The 18886-nt window shown below is 39.1% G+C and overlaps 1 protein-coding gene across 4 annotated transcripts in view; it reads right to left on the bottom strand.

Annotated features, from left to right (window-relative positions):
• The window catches only part of kiaa2012 (KIAA2012 ortholog), a 73264-nt gene extending 54582 nt beyond the window's left edge, over positions 1 to 18682 (bottom strand). For all 4 annotated transcript variants that reach the window (XM_031893409.1, XM_031893411.1, XM_031893412.1 and 1 more), the window contains exons 1-8: positions 18332 to 18682; positions 14212 to 14493; positions 6644 to 6806; positions 5844 to 6011; positions 5255 to 5430; positions 3562 to 3742; positions 1664 to 1767; positions 87 to 252 (exon numbers count right to left, since the gene is read on the bottom strand). In XM_031893409.1, the coding sequence (XP_031749269.1) occupies positions 87 to 252; positions 1664 to 1767; positions 3562 to 3742; positions 5255 to 5430; positions 5844 to 6011; positions 6644 to 6806; positions 14212 to 14493; positions 18332 to 18418 (1327 nt within the window). In that variant the 5' untranslated portion in view covers positions 18419 to 18682. The remainder of the gene's footprint in view (positions 1 to 86; positions 253 to 1663; positions 1768 to 3561; positions 3743 to 5254; positions 5431 to 5843; positions 6012 to 6643; positions 6807 to 14211; positions 14494 to 18331) is intronic.
• Between the last annotated feature and the right edge of the window lie 204 nt (positions 18683 to 18886).

The raw sequence follows: 18886 nt of genomic DNA, 5'->3' as shown, positions 1-18886 counted from the left end.
ACAAAGCACATGGTTTTGCCATTGTGTCTGCAAGTAACCTACATTTCTCCAGCACTGATCTTTTATCTGTACTTGTCACACATTACCTGTTTTGTTGCCCTTATCCTCTTGTTTTGACTGCTGAAGTTGGAAATGAATTAATAGAGGGATAACTAATAGTTCCTTTGGTGTGTCAGTGGCTTGACATCGCCTCTTGCGTTTTGAAGCTTTAGAAGTTTCATCAAAAATAGGTGGCAACTTAAAAGAGTCAGGCTAAGGAGAAAACAAAAATGAGCATGATAACCTCTAATGTGCTCTTCTGTCGCATCAGGTGATTGCAAAATGCTGGAAGTTATAGTTTATCACACCATATGACCATAAATTTGCCTTTTTGGTATTTTAATATTATTTGATGGCAGATCCAAATTTCTGTAAGGGCATCAATATACTGTATCATGTATCTGTTTTAATTAGGGACGCACCGAATCCAGGATTCTGTTCGGTTTCGGCCGAATCCACGGTCCTGGTCGAACTAAATTCGAATTAGCATAATTTAGCATATGCAAATTAGCATTCAGAAGGGTTAAAAGTTTTTTTACCACTTCGCATTCATTTCGGCCAAATCCATCAGAGTGGATTTGGGGTTTAGGCCGAACTCAAAAAACTGGGTTTGGTGCATCCCTGGTTTTACAATCAAGCCCGGACTTATGGGCAGGCCACAAAGGCCCATGCCTAGAGCAGCGAGATCTGGGGGCAGCATGTTGCCTGCTAGCCACATCTGCACTGGGAACTGGATTGGAGATTTAAATCTCCCACCCGTTCAGTCCCCAGTGCAGAAGCGGCTAGCAGACAGTATGCTGTCCCCAGATCTTCGCTGCCCTAGTGGAGCCGATCAGTGGATGCAGGATCAGGGACTTCCGATTAGGTAAGGGATGGGGGGAATGATTGCAAGCATTTGGGGGTGAGAGGGCGGGGGGGGCAAGGGCACCCCAGATCTAAATCTGGCCCTGGGTGCAACACAACATACAATAGTTACTCAGCATGACCAAGTGATAATTTTAGAGGGCAACCTTCACCTCCATCAGATGGAGGGATGCACTGAATCCAGGATTTGGTTCGGGAATTGCCCAAGATTCTGCCTTTTTCAGCAGTATTTGGATCAGCCGAATCCACATGCCTGGCCAAACCAAATCCTTAAAATCACATGACTTTTTGTCACATAAACTTATTTTGTGCAATAACTTGTTTAATTAACCTTAATTAGTACTTTTGATCAGATAATTGACTGACCTGTAAAGGCCCCCATACACGGGCCGATAGAAGCTGCCGATATCGGTCCCTTGGACCAATTCGGCAGCTTATCTGCCCGTGTAGGGGCAGAAGCGAGCGGGCTGGCCATGTTAGAAAATCCAGTCGGATCGGGGACCGCATCGGCTCGTTGATGCAGTCCCCGAACCGACTGCCCCATTGCCGCCTACATAATCTGATCGTTTGGCCCCAGGGCCAAATGATCAGATTATTTTTTTTTTAACTTCAAGCTCCCCGATATCGCCCACCCGTAGGTGGGGATATCGGGGGAAGATCCGCTCGCTTGGCGATCTCGCCAAGCGAGCGGATCTTACCGTGTATAGGGACCTTAACTGTCCCACCAACACCTACCACTTTCACATTGAATGAAATTTACCTTTGTGTTGGATTCCTTCTTTGCTCCTATATCAGATCCCACATACTCAGAAATAGGTGGCAAGAATCCTGCCTCGTCTTGATCTTTAATACGTTCTTGTTTACCTGCTCATAACAAAGTAACAGATCATAAATACAGAATTTTTAAATTAACTCCATAATTTTTATACAAGGGTTATTTGTAAAATAATAAGGGGCTCATATCACACTAGGGCAGAGTACCAAGTGCAAAAAATTACATATGCCCCATGTATCATGAAGGTTAGCCTGTTTGGCTCTTTTGTCTGAATTTAAATCACCAAAATCCTTGATGAAACCTTGATGAATCAATCCCTAACATATGTAAAACAAGATGAAAAATCACCTCTGTAAATCCTGGTGATAATCAGTTATACCGAAATACCAATGCCAATGTCATTTACTTTGCAATCTCACATGTAACAATTTACCTCTTATCCATTGTTCCTGACTTTAACTATTTCTCAGACTTGCTATTCCAAGTGTTTAGCTTTCCCTGAGAAAAACTATTCTGCAAAATCCAACTAATTTTGGGGTCTGGTCTTCTCCAGCCACTGTTATCAACAGGGCTGGACTGGAATTCAAAATGGGCCCTGGCATATCAGGAACAGATTGGCCCAAAGAGTGCCCCACAGGCCTAGAAATGCCCAAACAGCACTCACAAAGGCCCAATACAGCAGCTCCTCTGGCATCTCTAGTTCTCATGTAGCTTCCCAACTCATCCACATTGAAGAAAAGTTGGGGCACCACATACATCTGCAGAGATCTGCCAGTTCCTCCTTAGTCCCCCCTTTTACTTGTGGTAGGGAATGGGAAAGTTAAATTGGCAGAAGGGACTTTGGAGGAGCTACCATACAGCACCCTGTAGTCTGGGCCCCACCTTGCTAGCTGCTGTATGGTATTTATGCCACTGATTATATCAATTAATAAAAGGATACATAAGAAATGTTTCTTACAGGCCCACCAACACAATACTCCTCTGTGCAAGTTGTAATATAAGTCATACACAAAATCCCCGCATCCTAAGGTGTAAACCATCATTGTATCCTTTCATAATACAATAAACTAATCTGTGTAAAATGTAGTGCACTAAGGACCATATATACATATCAGTGGGATGGGATGTCTGGGACAAATAATGAACAACAATACTATCAAATCTTTTATCAACATAAATTCCTCAAAATAAAGGCAACAATGATTTCCCTAAATGAGTAGTTAAAGAATGGTCAGTTCTTAGCAATTTTGTAATTGGTTTTCTGTGAGGCTACAGTTTTATTGTTATTGCAATTTGTATTGCTTATCCTTCTATTCAGGCTATCTCCTACTTATATCCCAGTCTCTCATTTAAACCACTTCCTGCATGCTAAAGTAATTTGGATCCTAGCAACCAGATAGCTGCTAAAATTCTAAACTGGAGAGTTGCTGGACAAAAGGCTAATTAATTAAAAAACACAAAAAATTAAAAAAAAGTCATCATGCTTCATTTATATGGTGTGATCACAGATGTTTATATAGACTGTTTATGTTCCATGTATTTCTTCTTCAGTGGAGCTGCATGCACATAAACCATTATACGGGCAAGTTTATCAGTAGCCAAATAAACTATAAGCCTCTACATTATAGAGAAAACAAGAGCACTCAGTGGACACCCAACCAAACACAAAAAAGGCAGGTAGTGACTTGTTTGAAAATTTACCCAATATCCTAACTCTGCAGGACAGCAATGATAACCACACTAATCCACACTAACATTTATATGTGAATATTCATCATTTTGCAAAGATAAAATGATGTGTCTAAGTTCCATGTTGCAGTTCCTGGATATATGAATTAACGTTGCATTAACTTGTGCAGTTCTAACCTTAACTGGTTACAAACCTTGCTGGAATTTCCTTCTTGCAGTAAAAGGACCACCATAGAAAGTCAAGTGAGGCTTGACTTGAGTTGACTCAGAAATATTTTTCTGAAGAGATGCATCAATGTGAAAAGATGGATGTTCAGAGATATCAGTCCTGTCACTTGTGACTTCATTGTCACATTGTTTGCTCTCTTGCGTCCCCTGTAGGTGACAAAATCAGAGCTTCAGAAAGTGAAATGGGGAAGTTTAAGAAAAATACATAAATTAACGTTAAACAAAATTGAATGTTAATACTTGTTATACATTTTTCAACATGGAAACCTAAATGGGCTGTATTGTGCATGGATTCTGAAGTCTAGAGGGCATGTTTAAGGCCAAATTTTGTACAATTTTTCCAATGTTTACAAAAGACTTTCTCTATTTATATTGATTGTTCTAGCAAATGCATAAGAAATATTACCCATCCACAGAGTCCAATATAGCAGTACTTTCCAATGGCCATACTGATGTAGGAAAATGCTACAATGTATGCTTAACTTATAAATTCATAATAATTTGAACAAAACTCCTTTCAGGCATGGCTAATCTCTCTTTTTTATTCCATACCACAATCTCTTTACTTTACAACAATCTCTATTAGCCTATATTGTTAAATGTAAATTACTTTTAATATTTTATAGAAAATACATTTATTTGGTTTTCAAATACGGTAAGTATTTCAGTAGACACATGCATATTCAAAAATATTCTGTTATGTGGAATTTTAAGATAATTTTAGCAACTTCTGTAATATTTTTTTTAGAGCTAGCATTGTGGGCTGTTTGTTAGGAAGATCGATCAAGCTGGCTTTTAGCAACTCAAGAACCAAATCATTGGTAAATAAGCAAATGTGTATTTATTTATGAAAGAATAAATGTATTTATAAATGTAAATGGATCATTTATGAAACAGAAGGCAGTGTGCAAAGTGCATAAAAAGGCAGAAATTGGCTAAAGGCATTTAGGCACATAGGTTGGAGGTAAGGACAGGGATGGCCTGCACAGAGCTGTCAACCTGACAGCTCTGCTACCTGGGCGGTCAGCGCTGTGACAAAATTTTTTGCCCGAAACCCAAAATTGACGTGATGCAAAATTGTCACTGAAGCCGAAAAATTCTTCCTGCGCATGCGCAATGCATCAAATGACATCACCAAACACTTACTGTGTGTCTGAAATTCACTACAGGAATTCATAAAACTTTGTAAAAATCATGAGGATACTGCTGGGAGAGCATGGGAGAGCCACCAAATTTGGGTAACTCCTGAAGAAATGGAGGGGGGAGTTGACATCTCTGCCTGCACCCCCTGATGCTGTGCTCTGCACCTAGGGCCAAGGTTTCAATCCAGCATTAGGGGCAGAGTGAAGCATTCCCCAGGCACAAATGCTTGTTAAGTGAGCACTAAGGAGCAGAGTAGTAGTACTTTTCCAAGGAAAAGTAAATTACATATATATACAGTATATTTATTGGCAGATGTTAATGTGCTAAATTCTAGATTCCGTTGTGCTGCTAACTTTAACATAATATCCTTAAAAGTTACTGCTCAAGTCACAAGCATCTGGTTGCCTTTTGGCACAAGAAGTGGAACTTGCTTCACTAGGAGAAGCACAGTTTTCAAATGTAAAATGCTATAAAGGATGCTGTTGGTGATGTTACTGTTCCTGTGCTATATCCCACCTTCCTTCTCCACATGTTCTTTCTGCCATATGTATCTCCGCTATCTGTATTTGATATCTGTTCTGGATTAGTTACTGGTGAGGTCCACGTCTGTTTTTGAGATTCTTCAGCAAGATCTATACCGTCGACTAATTCTTCTTCATTGTCATTTTCTTCTTGGACAGGAGTAAAACGTCCTGAGAAAAGACATTATAATATACATATTTATTATACATGTGTTCTGTTCTAAGGGAGATAATGCATGTTCACATCTGTTCTAATGAAGACTTCTACTTAAAATGTGATGTAAACCCCATAATATTTTTTCCTTATAAAAGAAATTGTAATTTTAACCAACTTTCCAGTAAATGCATTCATTTTAAATTTCCAGTGGTTTTACAATTATTTCTATCCATATCTGCCATTGGTCTGTGTCTTTCTATTCTTTGCCCTGTTGATTCTGACTTTTGAAAGAATACAACTGTTTAACAGGCTTGTAGGTCATAACTGGGACTTCTGTCTACTGTTATAGTGGGCATGTCTGTTGTATATTCTGCCTGAAGAAGAACAGGAAATAGCTGCTCTTAGACTATAAATAAGTTCCACATACCTGAAGTGGTAAACAGATCATCATGAGTCCAGTGAGGGTTTTGATAAGGAGGAAAAACAGACGGGCACTGATACTTTAGGGGTACAGACGACAGATCTTGATGCCTCCTGCTGCTTTCTGCATAGTTGGTTGTGAGCTGTTGAAGTCTCACAGAATTCCTAAGGGTCCCTTTAAAACCAAAACAGTGATATCAGCACAAAGATCGCAGTGAAGTTAGACTTAGGGTCAAACAAAACTCCTCTATGGTATGTCTATAGGGTCACAAACTAAGACCTTTAAGATGATTTTCTAGACTATACTTCCATTTCCTATAAACAAATAATGTTAATAAGAAGCAAAAGGGATAAACAAAGGTAGTTTTAATTGATACTGATAATATATTTTATGGCTATATACTGCAATTCCAATAAAAAATGTTCCTGGTATTACACACCTATTTGTTAAAGTTGTCATCATTTTTTTGTGTTTCCTTAATTTCTTTTATCATTGTCTGTTTCATTTTCCCTTTAAATACAAAATCTGTAATATGCAACAAGGTTTAGACAGTTAACCATTATATTCTATGGGAAGATTGCCACCAAACTTTCAGCACTCTAATGAGATACTTATTTGAAAAGACACTATGATTTTTGGTGCAATGTTGATCCTTTAATCTAAAAAAATATTAGGAATTTCCAAACCCTGCAAAACAAATTATTTTATGGCATGTCAACAGGGGAAAAAAGCTATTCATAACTAGTGAGCTTTACATGTCACTCAATCCACATTTTATAAACCTAAAGTAATTTCATAAAAGTTACCTGCTTGTTGAAGGTTGTAAATTGTACTTGGATGCCATGTTTCAAAAAGATGGATAAGATATCTCTTGGGTGAATACCCAGGTCGGATCTGTCTATCATTATGGTTTTCTTCTTCTTGCAATATATGTAGGTATGGCTGCCAGGGATGGTCACCGTGGGGTTTCTGCAGAAAAAGGCAGGAAAGACAGAGATGCAATAATTATAATAATAATTACCGATTCATTAAAACACGAGTTCGAATCCGGAATGGGAAAAATTCGGATTGGATACGATAATTTCTGAAGATCGCAAATATCACGAAAATGCTTACGAAAAAATTGTATTAGTCATGGTAATATGGTATTGGCTATCCGAAAGTCACAAAATTTTCGTACCAAACTATTGTAAACAGCGGCAGAACCTTTCCGAAGTTTTTGCGCAAGCATATGAAAAAGTTGCGGGGGCGTACGAAAAAGTCGCGCAAGTGAGAAAAAAATCGTCAAAAATACGCTCCGAGCATTCGTGTCTCAATAAGTCTCCCCCCTAGTGTCACTGTATTGTAAATGCCATTGTACTAATATCCTTCTAAAATGTTTACAGTAGATATACTGTGATACCTGTCGTTCAGACAGAACAATTACAACAGATGTAATCACAGTGCAACAATTGTTTTTTACCCAGAATGCAGCTATGCCTGGTATGTCAAAATGTATGCAATGGCTCTGAAGAATCTGGAGCTGGAACTGCATAATTTCTGCATAAAAATTATGTCTATATGTGATTAAGGGTAATTCTGCTGCACCTTTTGACCCATCCCACACTAAACCTCTAAAACGTAGCTGGGGCTACATGTAGACCAAATAGCAGTACCGCATACTAAAATAACCCTTCAGGGGTAGAAAAAACTATTTTCTCTTTTGCCCCAGTTAATGGTACATTGCAGTAACTTTTGGTATGGTCAAAGTGGTTATATACTTTGTTGTGCCAAGCATCTCAATTGATTCAGGAATGTGTTCCTGAAGTTGTTACAAAAACAGAGACATATTGCTTTGGAATTAAAACAATGGGGATAGACCATTCACTGCATGACTCTTCTATTAGCGCTGGTTCTAGAATCTTTAAAAACTTAATCTGAAATTATTTGTCTGCAAGCCCCAGGTATCTAATAGGGTTTAACGTTTACCTTCACTTCTGGGTTTATGGAGTTCCCCCTGGTAAAGGTCTAAAAACACATTCTTATTTTGCTATTTTGCTGCCTCTGACTTGGCAACAGGGTTTCAGCAATCTTTATCTCTTATACTGAACTATAAGCTGTTTCCATAAAGGGATTTACAGCAGTGAACGACATGATTCTTGGGGTTTCTTTTTTTACAGGCTAATACATGCTTTGTTGACTTCTCCTACCTCTTTCTACAATCTCATAAGGTCCTTGAACAATTATACACCCTGGACTGAATAGCCTGGACTTGCTGTAAATGCTATTTGACAATAGGAATAACCTTTTCAATTCTGTCCTGCATTTTGGTTATATGAACGTTTAACTTGACTGGCTTCCAGGTCTCCTTGGCAATATCCAAGAGACCCCTGTGGCAGCTCCCTTATGCCAAATATGAGATATGGTAACAGACAATCCCAGTTCTTCACAGGATTTTTTAAATATTTCTAATAGATCAGCTGTTTTGGGGTTTGTATTCTGATATCTGTAAGGTGTGACATTTTTAGTAATTTATACAACTTTTGTAAGCTTTTGCATAAATAGTGTTCTCCGTCAGTATGAATTTCCTCTGGGATACCTGTGCATATGAACTTTAGTAATTACATTACTGCAGTGCTTCTTGATGAAGGAAGTGGATCACCTTAGGATATTTCTTACTGCTCAAATCAAAATAAGCTTTCTGGGGCTCCCCAGTTAGAAAAGAAGCAATAACTTCCACCCACTGATCAGTTGGCCTGTGTACCAATCTATTAACTATGGCCATGACAGCTCCTACATATTCATCTAACTTTTGCAACAAAACTTGCAATCTGTAATTACACAAGTAGGCTCTTTCTATATGGTTTGTGTTCATTCCATAGCAAGAATCCATTTTAAGAGCTGTCCTACTGCTCCTTTAAGGATGCTTGAGTAGCCTATGCAAATATTTGGATAGTTTGTGGCAGAAGGGCATTAACTTGCTGCCGACTGGCATTTGTTTGCTGATGACCAGCATTAATCTGCAAACCTATGGAATGGCAACCAGATGCTTAATGATAATGCCACATGGGGCAGCCCGATCCTTAATGGTAATGCCACACAGGGCGGAAAAATACTTGAGGTGCCGAGGTGCAGGCACACACAGCTTATTTCTGCCTGAAACTGCTCTAGTATACAGAAATACGCATACACCTACACTCGGGTCTAAGAAATGCTTCTGGGTGAAAGCACAACTTAAAGATTTTTAAAGTAGAGGGGCAGATTCTTGGCAAGCATTTTTCCGTTGCTGAGAATCAGCCCCATTCGGCATCAGCCTAGGGGCTCTTACACATGAGTGTTTTACCCTGAGTTTTCCTGCAGTGGATTTTTACTGTGTTCCACTGCAGGGAAGCACAGGATGAAACGAAGCCCATTCCTCCTTATCGACCCCTACTGACACAGGCACATCCAAGCACCGGATGCAGGTGGAACGCATGAAGATTAAGTGATCAGAATCACAAATCACAAAATGATCCCACATTCAGTTTGATGAATAAGGGAAAGGGTAGTAAGAAACTGATCGTAACAAGAGGGCAACTAGGGCTATCAACATTGGGCAAATTTGTGCCTGGGCAGTGTGTCTGTAGCATGCTGTCAGTTATTAGTGATTTCAAACAGCTAAAGGTAGACGAGTGAAAGCAAACATTTGGCACATTAGCACCCATTAGCGACACTGGTAAATGAGCCCTTATGTATATGCAGTTATATGCAGTATATGCCAATTATAATGACAACACTAGGGGTGCACAACTGGTGGAGGAGGAGAGGGGGGAATAGATTGCATACAGTGAGCACTGGTGCTGTGCTTTGCTTCTCATGCCACATTTTTAGTAAGTAATTTTTAGTAATGTAAGTGCTCAGTGAATGAGCCCTAAGGGGTATGATTTTGGGCCTATGACTTTAATAAATGTGCCTCAGAATTTGACCCTTGTAACTCTCTGACTTTCTGATCTTGGTTGGTCCCCTTTTAGGTATCAGTGACTCCCACAATTCAAGTTCCTCACTTGGCTCCTTTTTATCAAAAATGGTAAAACAAACACTTTAACTTCATATTTTCATCTGCTGAAACTTTATGATCAGTACATTTAGGGCAAGGGAATATGGGGCAGATTGTCAGCCTGTGGATAAGCTTTAGAAATAATTAGTATGATGTCAATTAGGCTTACCAGCAATAAACCGAACAATATTATTTCTTTTGAGTGCTCCCTGCTACCAGGGCCCAGTTGGGACCATTTTGCTGAGGCTCCCTAAACAAAGTGTTGCTGGCTGGCATGGGGTTCCCAAAGCTGGGTGTGCAAATAATACCTTGCCTTTTCACCTCCCTCTTGGCCCACTGGCCCCCAACATTCCATGGCACAATATGACCCCCTACGAGGCCCTGCTCAGCTCTTAATGGGTTTGTAGTAGGGATCGAGGAGGAAGCTTCAGTACAGGCAGACGATCATAGCAAAAACGCAGTACCAGAGGGGTTAATTAGTGTCAAATAAAATTCCAGGCAAAGGTCAGAAACAGGCAGGAAGGTCAAATACCGGAAGATCAGTAGAAGAAAGCGATTATAGCGCACCCAGGAACTTGCTAAAGATGTTTTATACTCGGGCATTGAACCCAGGGCTCTGGTGGGTATTTATTTAAAATACATATATACACTCACATATACACATATAATCTCACTTTTTTCTCCCTCTGCTCGGGTGCAGGCTCATGTAGCCGATATATGCATGAAAACGCGAGAGTTTGCATTATCTCGCCTTTTCATGCGTATATCGGCTACATGTGCCTGCACCCGAGCGTATCTCATTCATTCGGGTGCAGGCACATGTAGGAGGCGTATGGCGGAATTTTCAGCAAGCGCTTTTCTGCTTGCCGAAAATATCCGCCCTACGCCTCGTGTGGCATTAGCCTTAACTTCTAGCGAGGTCCAGACTCACACTGTTGGTGAGTGTACCTAAAATACATAGCTGCATGCAAATTCACAATTGCCACATGCTGGTTAAAGGAATACTGTCATGGGAAAACATGCATCAGCATCAGTTAATAGAGCTTCTCCAGCAGAATCCTGCATTGAAATCCTTTTCTCAAAAACACAAAAAGATTTTTTTATATTTAAATTTGAAATTTCACATGGAGCTACCATATTCTTCATTTCCCAGGGTGCCACAGTCATGTGACCTGTGCTGTGATAAACTTCAGTCATACTTTACTGCTGAGCTGCAAGTTGGAGTGATATCCTCCCCCCTCCCAGCATCCGATCAGCAGAACAATGGGAAGGTTGCAAGATAGCAGCTCCCAGAAGATATCAGAATAGCACTCAATAGTCTGGCTTGGGACTCCTCCAGTTACATAGGAGTAAAAGCAGTTCTAATGTGTAGCGCTGGATTTTTCTGAAAGCTCAGACTCAGGCACAATGCACTGAGATGGCGCCTACACACCAACATTACAACTAAAAAAAATACATTTGTTGGTTTAAGAATAAAATGTAAAATGTTGGAGAGAATTATTTGCTATGTAAACAGTGTAAATTAGAAATAAAAAGTATAGCATAAAAATCATAACTGTATCCCTTTAACAGAGCAGTCAAGCATCAAGTCTTCCAAAGAACAGAGCAATTCAGAGGTTTTTTGGAGGTTCACAGCCTTAACAGGAAAATAAATAGGGGATGATACTTTGACACAAATTGTTAAAATTTTAGGCTTATTTCAACCAAATCCAAACTATAACTCAGAACAGCAATCTGTCTAGATACTAATGGGTTAATTTATGAAAGCAAATGCCAAAATTGCAGGCCCAAAAATATTCACAAAAGTACTCGAGCCTTACACCTTTTGCCAATGCTCCAATTTAGCCTGTTTTGATGAACTGCACACAAGCTGCAAAGTACAGAGACCGTGGAAACAAAGAAGCCCTAGAATTAACATTTGCCTTGGCGTGTGGCACCTACTGAATTGTACCTAGTGAGTCACATGCAAACAACATTATTGACACTACATGCATCAGCGCTCTGGATTGGAAGTGAAACCATTCACACACAAATTAAGAAAATCTGGCAACACAACTTGCGTGATCTTTACCAGAACTATGACTCCCAGGCTGCTCAAAGGCTCCATAAATTTTTTTTAAATGAAACCATTCTTTTAATATAATCTGGCCCTCAAATATGTGGTGTATTATATTACTGTCCACTACACTGAAACAGTTGCACAACACTGATATTGCTTTACATGCATCAAAATGCCTACATTTTTAACATTTATAATAAAAGGGTTTTATCCATACTATATATACTGTATATAGCAACTTACCCCCATATGTAATAAAAGGCACTAAGTTTGCCCAGGAGCAGTATCCCATAGCAACCAATAAGATGTTTGTTTTTCAACAGGTGACCAGTAAATTCTGCATGCTGATTGGGTGCTATGGGTTACTGCACCTGGGCAAACTTGATGCCTTTTATTACATATGGGGGTAATTTTATTGTCGCTCGTCAAATTGCCCGGGCTACAAAAAAATAGTTGTGACAAAAAAAATTGTGCAACAAATGTGATTTGTGAATTTTTCGCCGTTTTGAGAATTTTCTTGCAGAATGGGACATATTCGCTCATTACTATTCACCATGTTTAGAATGTGGTGACAGGCATGGCAACTGCCTGTCAGTGCACAAACAAGGCTGATTTAAGCTCAAAAAATGTATAGCGTTGAGTTATAACTGTGAAATGCTCTAACTGGCGGATGCCATGCCAGAAAAGATATTGCAATAGACAGTAACCTTAAAGTTAGCAGAACATCCTGATGAATTAATTAAGTATAAGGATACAAAACAAGCCAAAAAGTAGCAAGCATCTAAACAAACCATAACAAACATAATTCTGCTTGAAGAACTAAAATATCACACGTGCGCAACATGATGGGAGGAAATACCAGTAAAGGGGCATTCATTCTGTACATATTTACAGGTACATTTGAGTAGGAGAATCTGTATTGCTTGTTTTAACAAAATATATGTCAGCTGAACACCACCATTTATATACCAGAGATGATACCATACCGTCAACATTAGGGCAGATGAAACATTCACTTTGGAATTTTTTTAAGCATAGGCTCCCTACCACTGCAAAATGTACTTTAACTAGCGTGTTTCCACTAGTGTGTTTCCAGACGTGCTCTATGGCAGTGCTGCCCAACCTATTACACATAATACTTGCAAACAATACTTGAGGCATGGGATCTTCTATTTATGGAATATGCATAATTCTCAATTAAAAATCATTAAAAATTATTAAAAAAATGGAAATGATAATATTTTACAGGATCACGGTTTGACTAGTTCATGTAACCAGTCAATATTTCTCTTATTTCTTATTTGCTCAGATTACTTGATATTATAGTTTTCATCAAATAGATGATACAACCCTTTAAGTGGAGAATTAGAAGTACAAAATACTCTTTCAACCTCTTCAAACTCAAATCCAGAACATTACCCGCACAGTCATGGAACCTAAAGGAAAACTATACTCCCAAGCAATGTAGGAGTATGTGCTATTCGGTAATACTAAATAGAATATTGCCATTTTAAGTATTAAGGGCCACCTCCTGGGTACGATTCACATACATTTTAGGTCATATCAGCCAATGAATGGGCAAAGTTTTGTCCCACACGTCTTCCTGTTATAGTTAGAGCTGCATTATTTCTGGTTATGTGATCTCTGGGGGAGCACACAGCCCATCAAAAAATGGTGGCTCAAGGGAAAAGATGCAAAAGGGCAATATTTACCAATATATAGATTCCAGTTTGGTAAGATAGTTTAATTTTTTTTTTTTAAGGGCCATTGTCCAAACCTTTGTGCACTTTGCAGGGACTTCTACTGTGTCTTTTACCACATGGCACTTAATCTCTGCATATCAATAGTTATGTATTTATTTGTTATAACATTTATCTTGTGTATCCAGTGTATACCTTTCAATATCATGAAATTGTACGGTGCTGCATATCCTAGTAGTGCTTTAATAATAAAGTTATTGATACATACACTAAAAATGAAGCAAAATCGATCCATGATAACCTATCTTAATGCTCAGTTATATTGCTCCTAGGCTAATATCTGAAATATCAGGATATAGCCAACTAGAAACAATATCTACTCTTTCCCTTAATGTAAGCGCTTGTCCAGTTTGGGGCATTGTTCCAGAAAACTCAAATCTAATTTGAGCTAAAACTTATCGGATGCTGGAATGAAAGAAGCAGACAGAAAATTTTGGAAATATTGTATTATATACCCTGTATGCTTTGTTTGTCTAAACCCAACATACTTTCGGTCTTATTTTCTTCATACCTTCCTCTTAGTTCTCTAATAATGTTTACCTGTTTCCTTCCATATGCTAAAATGGCTCCAGTCAAATCTTGCAGGGTGTTAAGCTCCAATTTAAGCTTATTCTGTTTTAGTCGATGGCCTCTTTGGACCCATTTGTTGTTTACTCTGTACCACCATGGCAAGGCTAGATCTTCAGAAAACAGCACTAAGGATCCTTTCTTTGTGCTATAGGTCTTGGGAGGAAGGATTTCCCAGAAGCGATTTGAAGAGTATCTGCCACGTAGAAACCTTCTCGTCTGAAAATTATTAAAGGACCTCCAGTTGAAGTAGTCCTGAAATGATACATATTATTATGAATTGGTGATAAACCCCTTTATGTTTTGACACAAGATATTTTGCCATTACAACAGACTTAAAAATGTACACTAAGGCTAATTTCCCACGGAGCGTGTTAGTCGCCCGCGATAGATCTCTGCTATAGTGTATGACTAACCACTATGAAAATCCTTTCCACACTTAACAATAAGGGGCCCATTCATTAAAGCACAAATTTTCGCCAATTAAAAGCACGATTGGAAAAAATTCTAAGAAACCACGATAATTTCTGATGTGCGAAAATTGCTCAATAATTCTTTTCTTGATCGTACAAAAATATTGTGGTTGCCATCCGAAAGTCACGAAATTTTCGTATCCGAACTATCGTAAATAGTGCAAAAACCTTTCTGGCTTTGAAACTTCAATGCATGATTTTGGAAGCCTCCCATAGGACTCAATGGCACTCTGCAGCTCCAACCTGGCCAAAAGAAAGTCACGATACCAAAGCTTGAATGAATTCTGAAATGGTCGTCTTTGTGAAAAATACGAATTTTTCATGGAATTTAACAAAAACCACGAAAAAGTCATACTATTTTTACAATATTATTGTGGTCAATATGAAAAGTTCTAACAATTAGAAAAAATACGATTTTTTCTCATTTGTGGTCAATCGTGCTTTAATGAATGGGCCCCTAAGAGTTGCCGGTGGAAAGCCCTTTATGTTGCTTTGGTTTTCAAAAGTCAAGCAAAGTTGCCTGCAGGAGGTAACCGAAGCTATGTGTTGGCCTTTCCACTGGCGCAGTTAGTTGCCCGCAATAGATCTCTGATAGATCTCTAAAGGAGCTAATTTATGAAAGATCTAACTGGAAAATTAGAATAATCCTCACCATTTTGATCTGTTTTTGTGTTTATCAAAACTTTTCTTATTGTCATTTTTGTACACCCAGCTTATATGTACATGAATTCTAAAATTACTTTAATTCCACAGAATAGATAGATGTTAACAGCATTTCCTTTGTAACAAAGGAGTAATTATATTGCCAAATTTAACCACATGGGATACAGAACAAACAAGTACATAAAATTGTCTGTAATCACATGATATCACAGTAGTTCTGTCCAGACAGATAATCTGTTCTCCCTTTTGTGGCATTTTTCTTCTAATTTGTTAAAAGATGGTTCACCTTTAAGTTGACTTTTAGTATGTTACAGAATGGCCAATTCTAAGCAACTTTTCAATTGGTCTTCATTATTTATTTTTTTTACAGTTTTTGAGTTATTTGCTTTCTACTGCTGACACTTTACAGCTTTCAAATGGGGGTCACTGACCCCAGCAACTAAAAACAATGCATCTGTAAAGCTACAATTTTATTGTTATTGTTACTTTTTATCTTTTCCTATTGAGGTCCTTGCCTATTCATATACCTGTGTCTCTCTTTCAACCCCCCCCCTGGTTACTAAGGTAATTTGGACCCTAGCAACCAATTGCAAATTGTCTCAGAATATTACTCTCTGCATCATAATAAAAGTTAACTCAAAGGCGAACAACCCCTTTAAACCTCTAAAGCAGTTTTTATATAAGTTCACTTACATTCTTACTTGCAGTATTCAACACTTTAGATGGGTCAATGGGTGAATGGGTTAAAGTTTAAAATTTCCTTGATGCACATTCATTAACACAGCATACCAAAGTAAGCACACAAATCAAAAGGCATTTTGCCTTAATGAGATGATTATTTGGGCCTGAACTAAATTAAGATAGTATTATCACCCCTTGGTACACATTTATTTTGGGAGTGGAAAAAGGTTAAGATTTTTTCCCCTGACATGAAAAGCAGCTTTCAGCTTTGAAAATGACTTGTGATTGATCTGTTTCTTGATGACCTCAGTATCTTGTAGCCCTACAGTCTGTGGCCAAAGTGCACTTGGATGGATTTATCAAGTGTTGCAGAAGGACTGCTGAGGTTTTAGACACAAATCCCTGACAACAAATGGAGCCCATTTATCGACTCATTAATCACACTTTGTACATGCTGATAAGGAAGAAGGGCCAACAAGTTACATCTGTCCCCACAAGGCCTTGTATTTAAAGATGAGTCAATTTACTTACAGGCGTTTGGTCTTAGGGCGAAGACAGATGGGGTGATTAGTTGCCTTGATTTTTAAAATCCAGTCGCGTCAACTAATCGCCACACAACAAACTGCGCCGACTGGTCCCACGCAGTAGATTTTGCACCCACCAAGGTGTTATGCATATTTTAATAGAGGTTTGGTTTCTGTGATTAGTCGCAGCAACTGGATTTTTTCATCGCCACAATTGCGGGTTTTATAAGTCTCCCTGAAGCTGGCCATACACGCACCGATAATAACAAGGTTTCGTACGGTATTCGGTGCGTGTATGGCAAGTCTGCGAGGCAACCGATATCGCAGGACGCTGCTGTTTTCGGTCGACTTGCCGATCGGGCGGGTTAGAAGATTTTGATCGGGCACCTGAGCAAAATCTATGTTCAGGGCTGAATCGGCAGAAGGAGGTAGAAATCCTATTGTTTCTACTTCCATATCTGCAAATTCAGCCCTGAACGTCAGTGGAGGGTTGGAACGATATTTTGTGCGACCATCAAATCGCCACGTGTGTGGCCACCTTTAGAGAGCGCTTGCCATTTCTCCATAAAACATTTCTCCATAAAACAAATACAACAGAAGAGCCCAAACAGGAAGATAGGTGGTAATTTATTTATTGTTTTCAATATTAGAAAACACTATTAAAATACTAAAATACTCAAAGTGGTCTGAAGGAGTTCCATTTTCCTCACATAGTAACTAAGACTAAGGGGTATATTTATCATGCTGTGTAAAAAGTGGAGTGAAGCATTAACAGTAATGTTGCCCAAGGCATCCAATCAGTAATCAGATTTCAACAGTAGCAAAGCATCTATTGGCTGCTATGAGCAACATCACTGGTAATGTCTTACTCCACTTTTTACACATTGTGATAAATATACCCCGTAGTATCTTACTAAGTCCGACTGGATTTTCTAACCTGGCCGATTTCATGCCAGATATCGGTCGGCCAGGCCGCTCGGTTCTGAGCATACACGGGCCTATTAGCTGCCGAATCGGTCCAAGGCAGTTGTCAAGAAGTTAAGCTTAGGGGTTGTTGCAAATCAAGCAGAAAATAAGGTTCACATGTCAGCCTTGTATTGTGACCTTTATATTCTATTTATACAGTATATTGTGAGTTGTTCCCTAAGCTCAGGTAAGTGACAGCAGCACAGAGCATGTGCAGTGAATTAGCAAAAAAACCAGATGGGGAGCTACTGGGGACAAATTTGGAGGCACAGAAAGGCTGTAGTTGCCTTGGCTGGTACAGAACCCCAAAACATAATGTGCAGCATTTCTACTTCTTTGTTACACTTAATGAACTCTGTACTAACTTGTAGAGCGATTTTATTGGTTAAACATTATGGAATTCATTTTGTTTAACCATGAGATACTCTAGTGATGGATTTCGGCACACTAGTTTTTTTACCCAGGTGCACCTTTTTTCTTGGATAGTAACAAGCTGCCAGTAAATTTTGTGCAATTTCCCTCACATAATGAAACAGCTGCAGTGTTAGAATCAGCACTGGACTAGTGGAAGTTCTAATGTGGCACTGGTGTGGTTCAGGCATGTCTGGCCTGCAAAGATTTCTGTGATGCAAAACCAGTGTGTGAGCCCCTCTTTTTCATTTTAAACCCTACAGCAACTGGCAGATTCAGGGCTCTGTGAATCAGCATGCAAATCAGTACAGTGCCATAAAAATTCAGCCCCCAGTACTTTGTTAAGCAATCATATCTCTGTGCCAAACATCTCACCTCTGGATCATAGCGGACTTCAATCTTTTCCTGTGTGGTTTTGACTACATGTGCACTCCCTCGGCTCAAAAGGGACAGATTTGACATCTTTCATGGCAGAACTTTGCCTGATCCCTCTCAGCAATCTATTCCACTTCCAGCAGGCAAAGCAGTAGGATTCCAGGGCCCTGCAAAAGTGCAAAGTAATTCAGCATGCTCCTCCAAGGACTTGAAAATTTAGATGTCTGTATAAGAATAATAATTTGTCAGCTTTCTGCTTAGAATACAAGTTGTACATGCAAAAATCAGCCCGCTTGTATCTTTCTGAAGCCTGCTCAGCTTTGCTTATTGCTCTCACACAGCTTTTGTTGTCATTCCTGCAGTGGTTGCTAGCCTGCACCATTTCCAGTGTGTTTTTTTTCTTCTCATACTCCTCTGTGCTCCTCATTGTTAAAAGGGATTGTTTCTATTGTTGCCTTGGCTGCAAACAGGGAAATCAGGATGCCTGAGAAACAAAGCCAATATCCAATTATACTTTCTAAAAGTTCAATACATGAGCTATAAATACAATTAGTG

This window comes from Xenopus tropicalis, chromosome 9 (genome assembly GCF_000004195.4).
Source record: "Xenopus tropicalis strain Nigerian chromosome 9, UCB_Xtro_10.0, whole genome shotgun sequence".
NCBI lineage: Eukaryota > Metazoa > Chordata > Amphibia > Anura > Pipidae > Xenopus > Xenopus tropicalis.
Note: the sequence above shows the minus strand (reverse complement) of the source record. Positions and strands in the feature narration are given on the sequence as shown.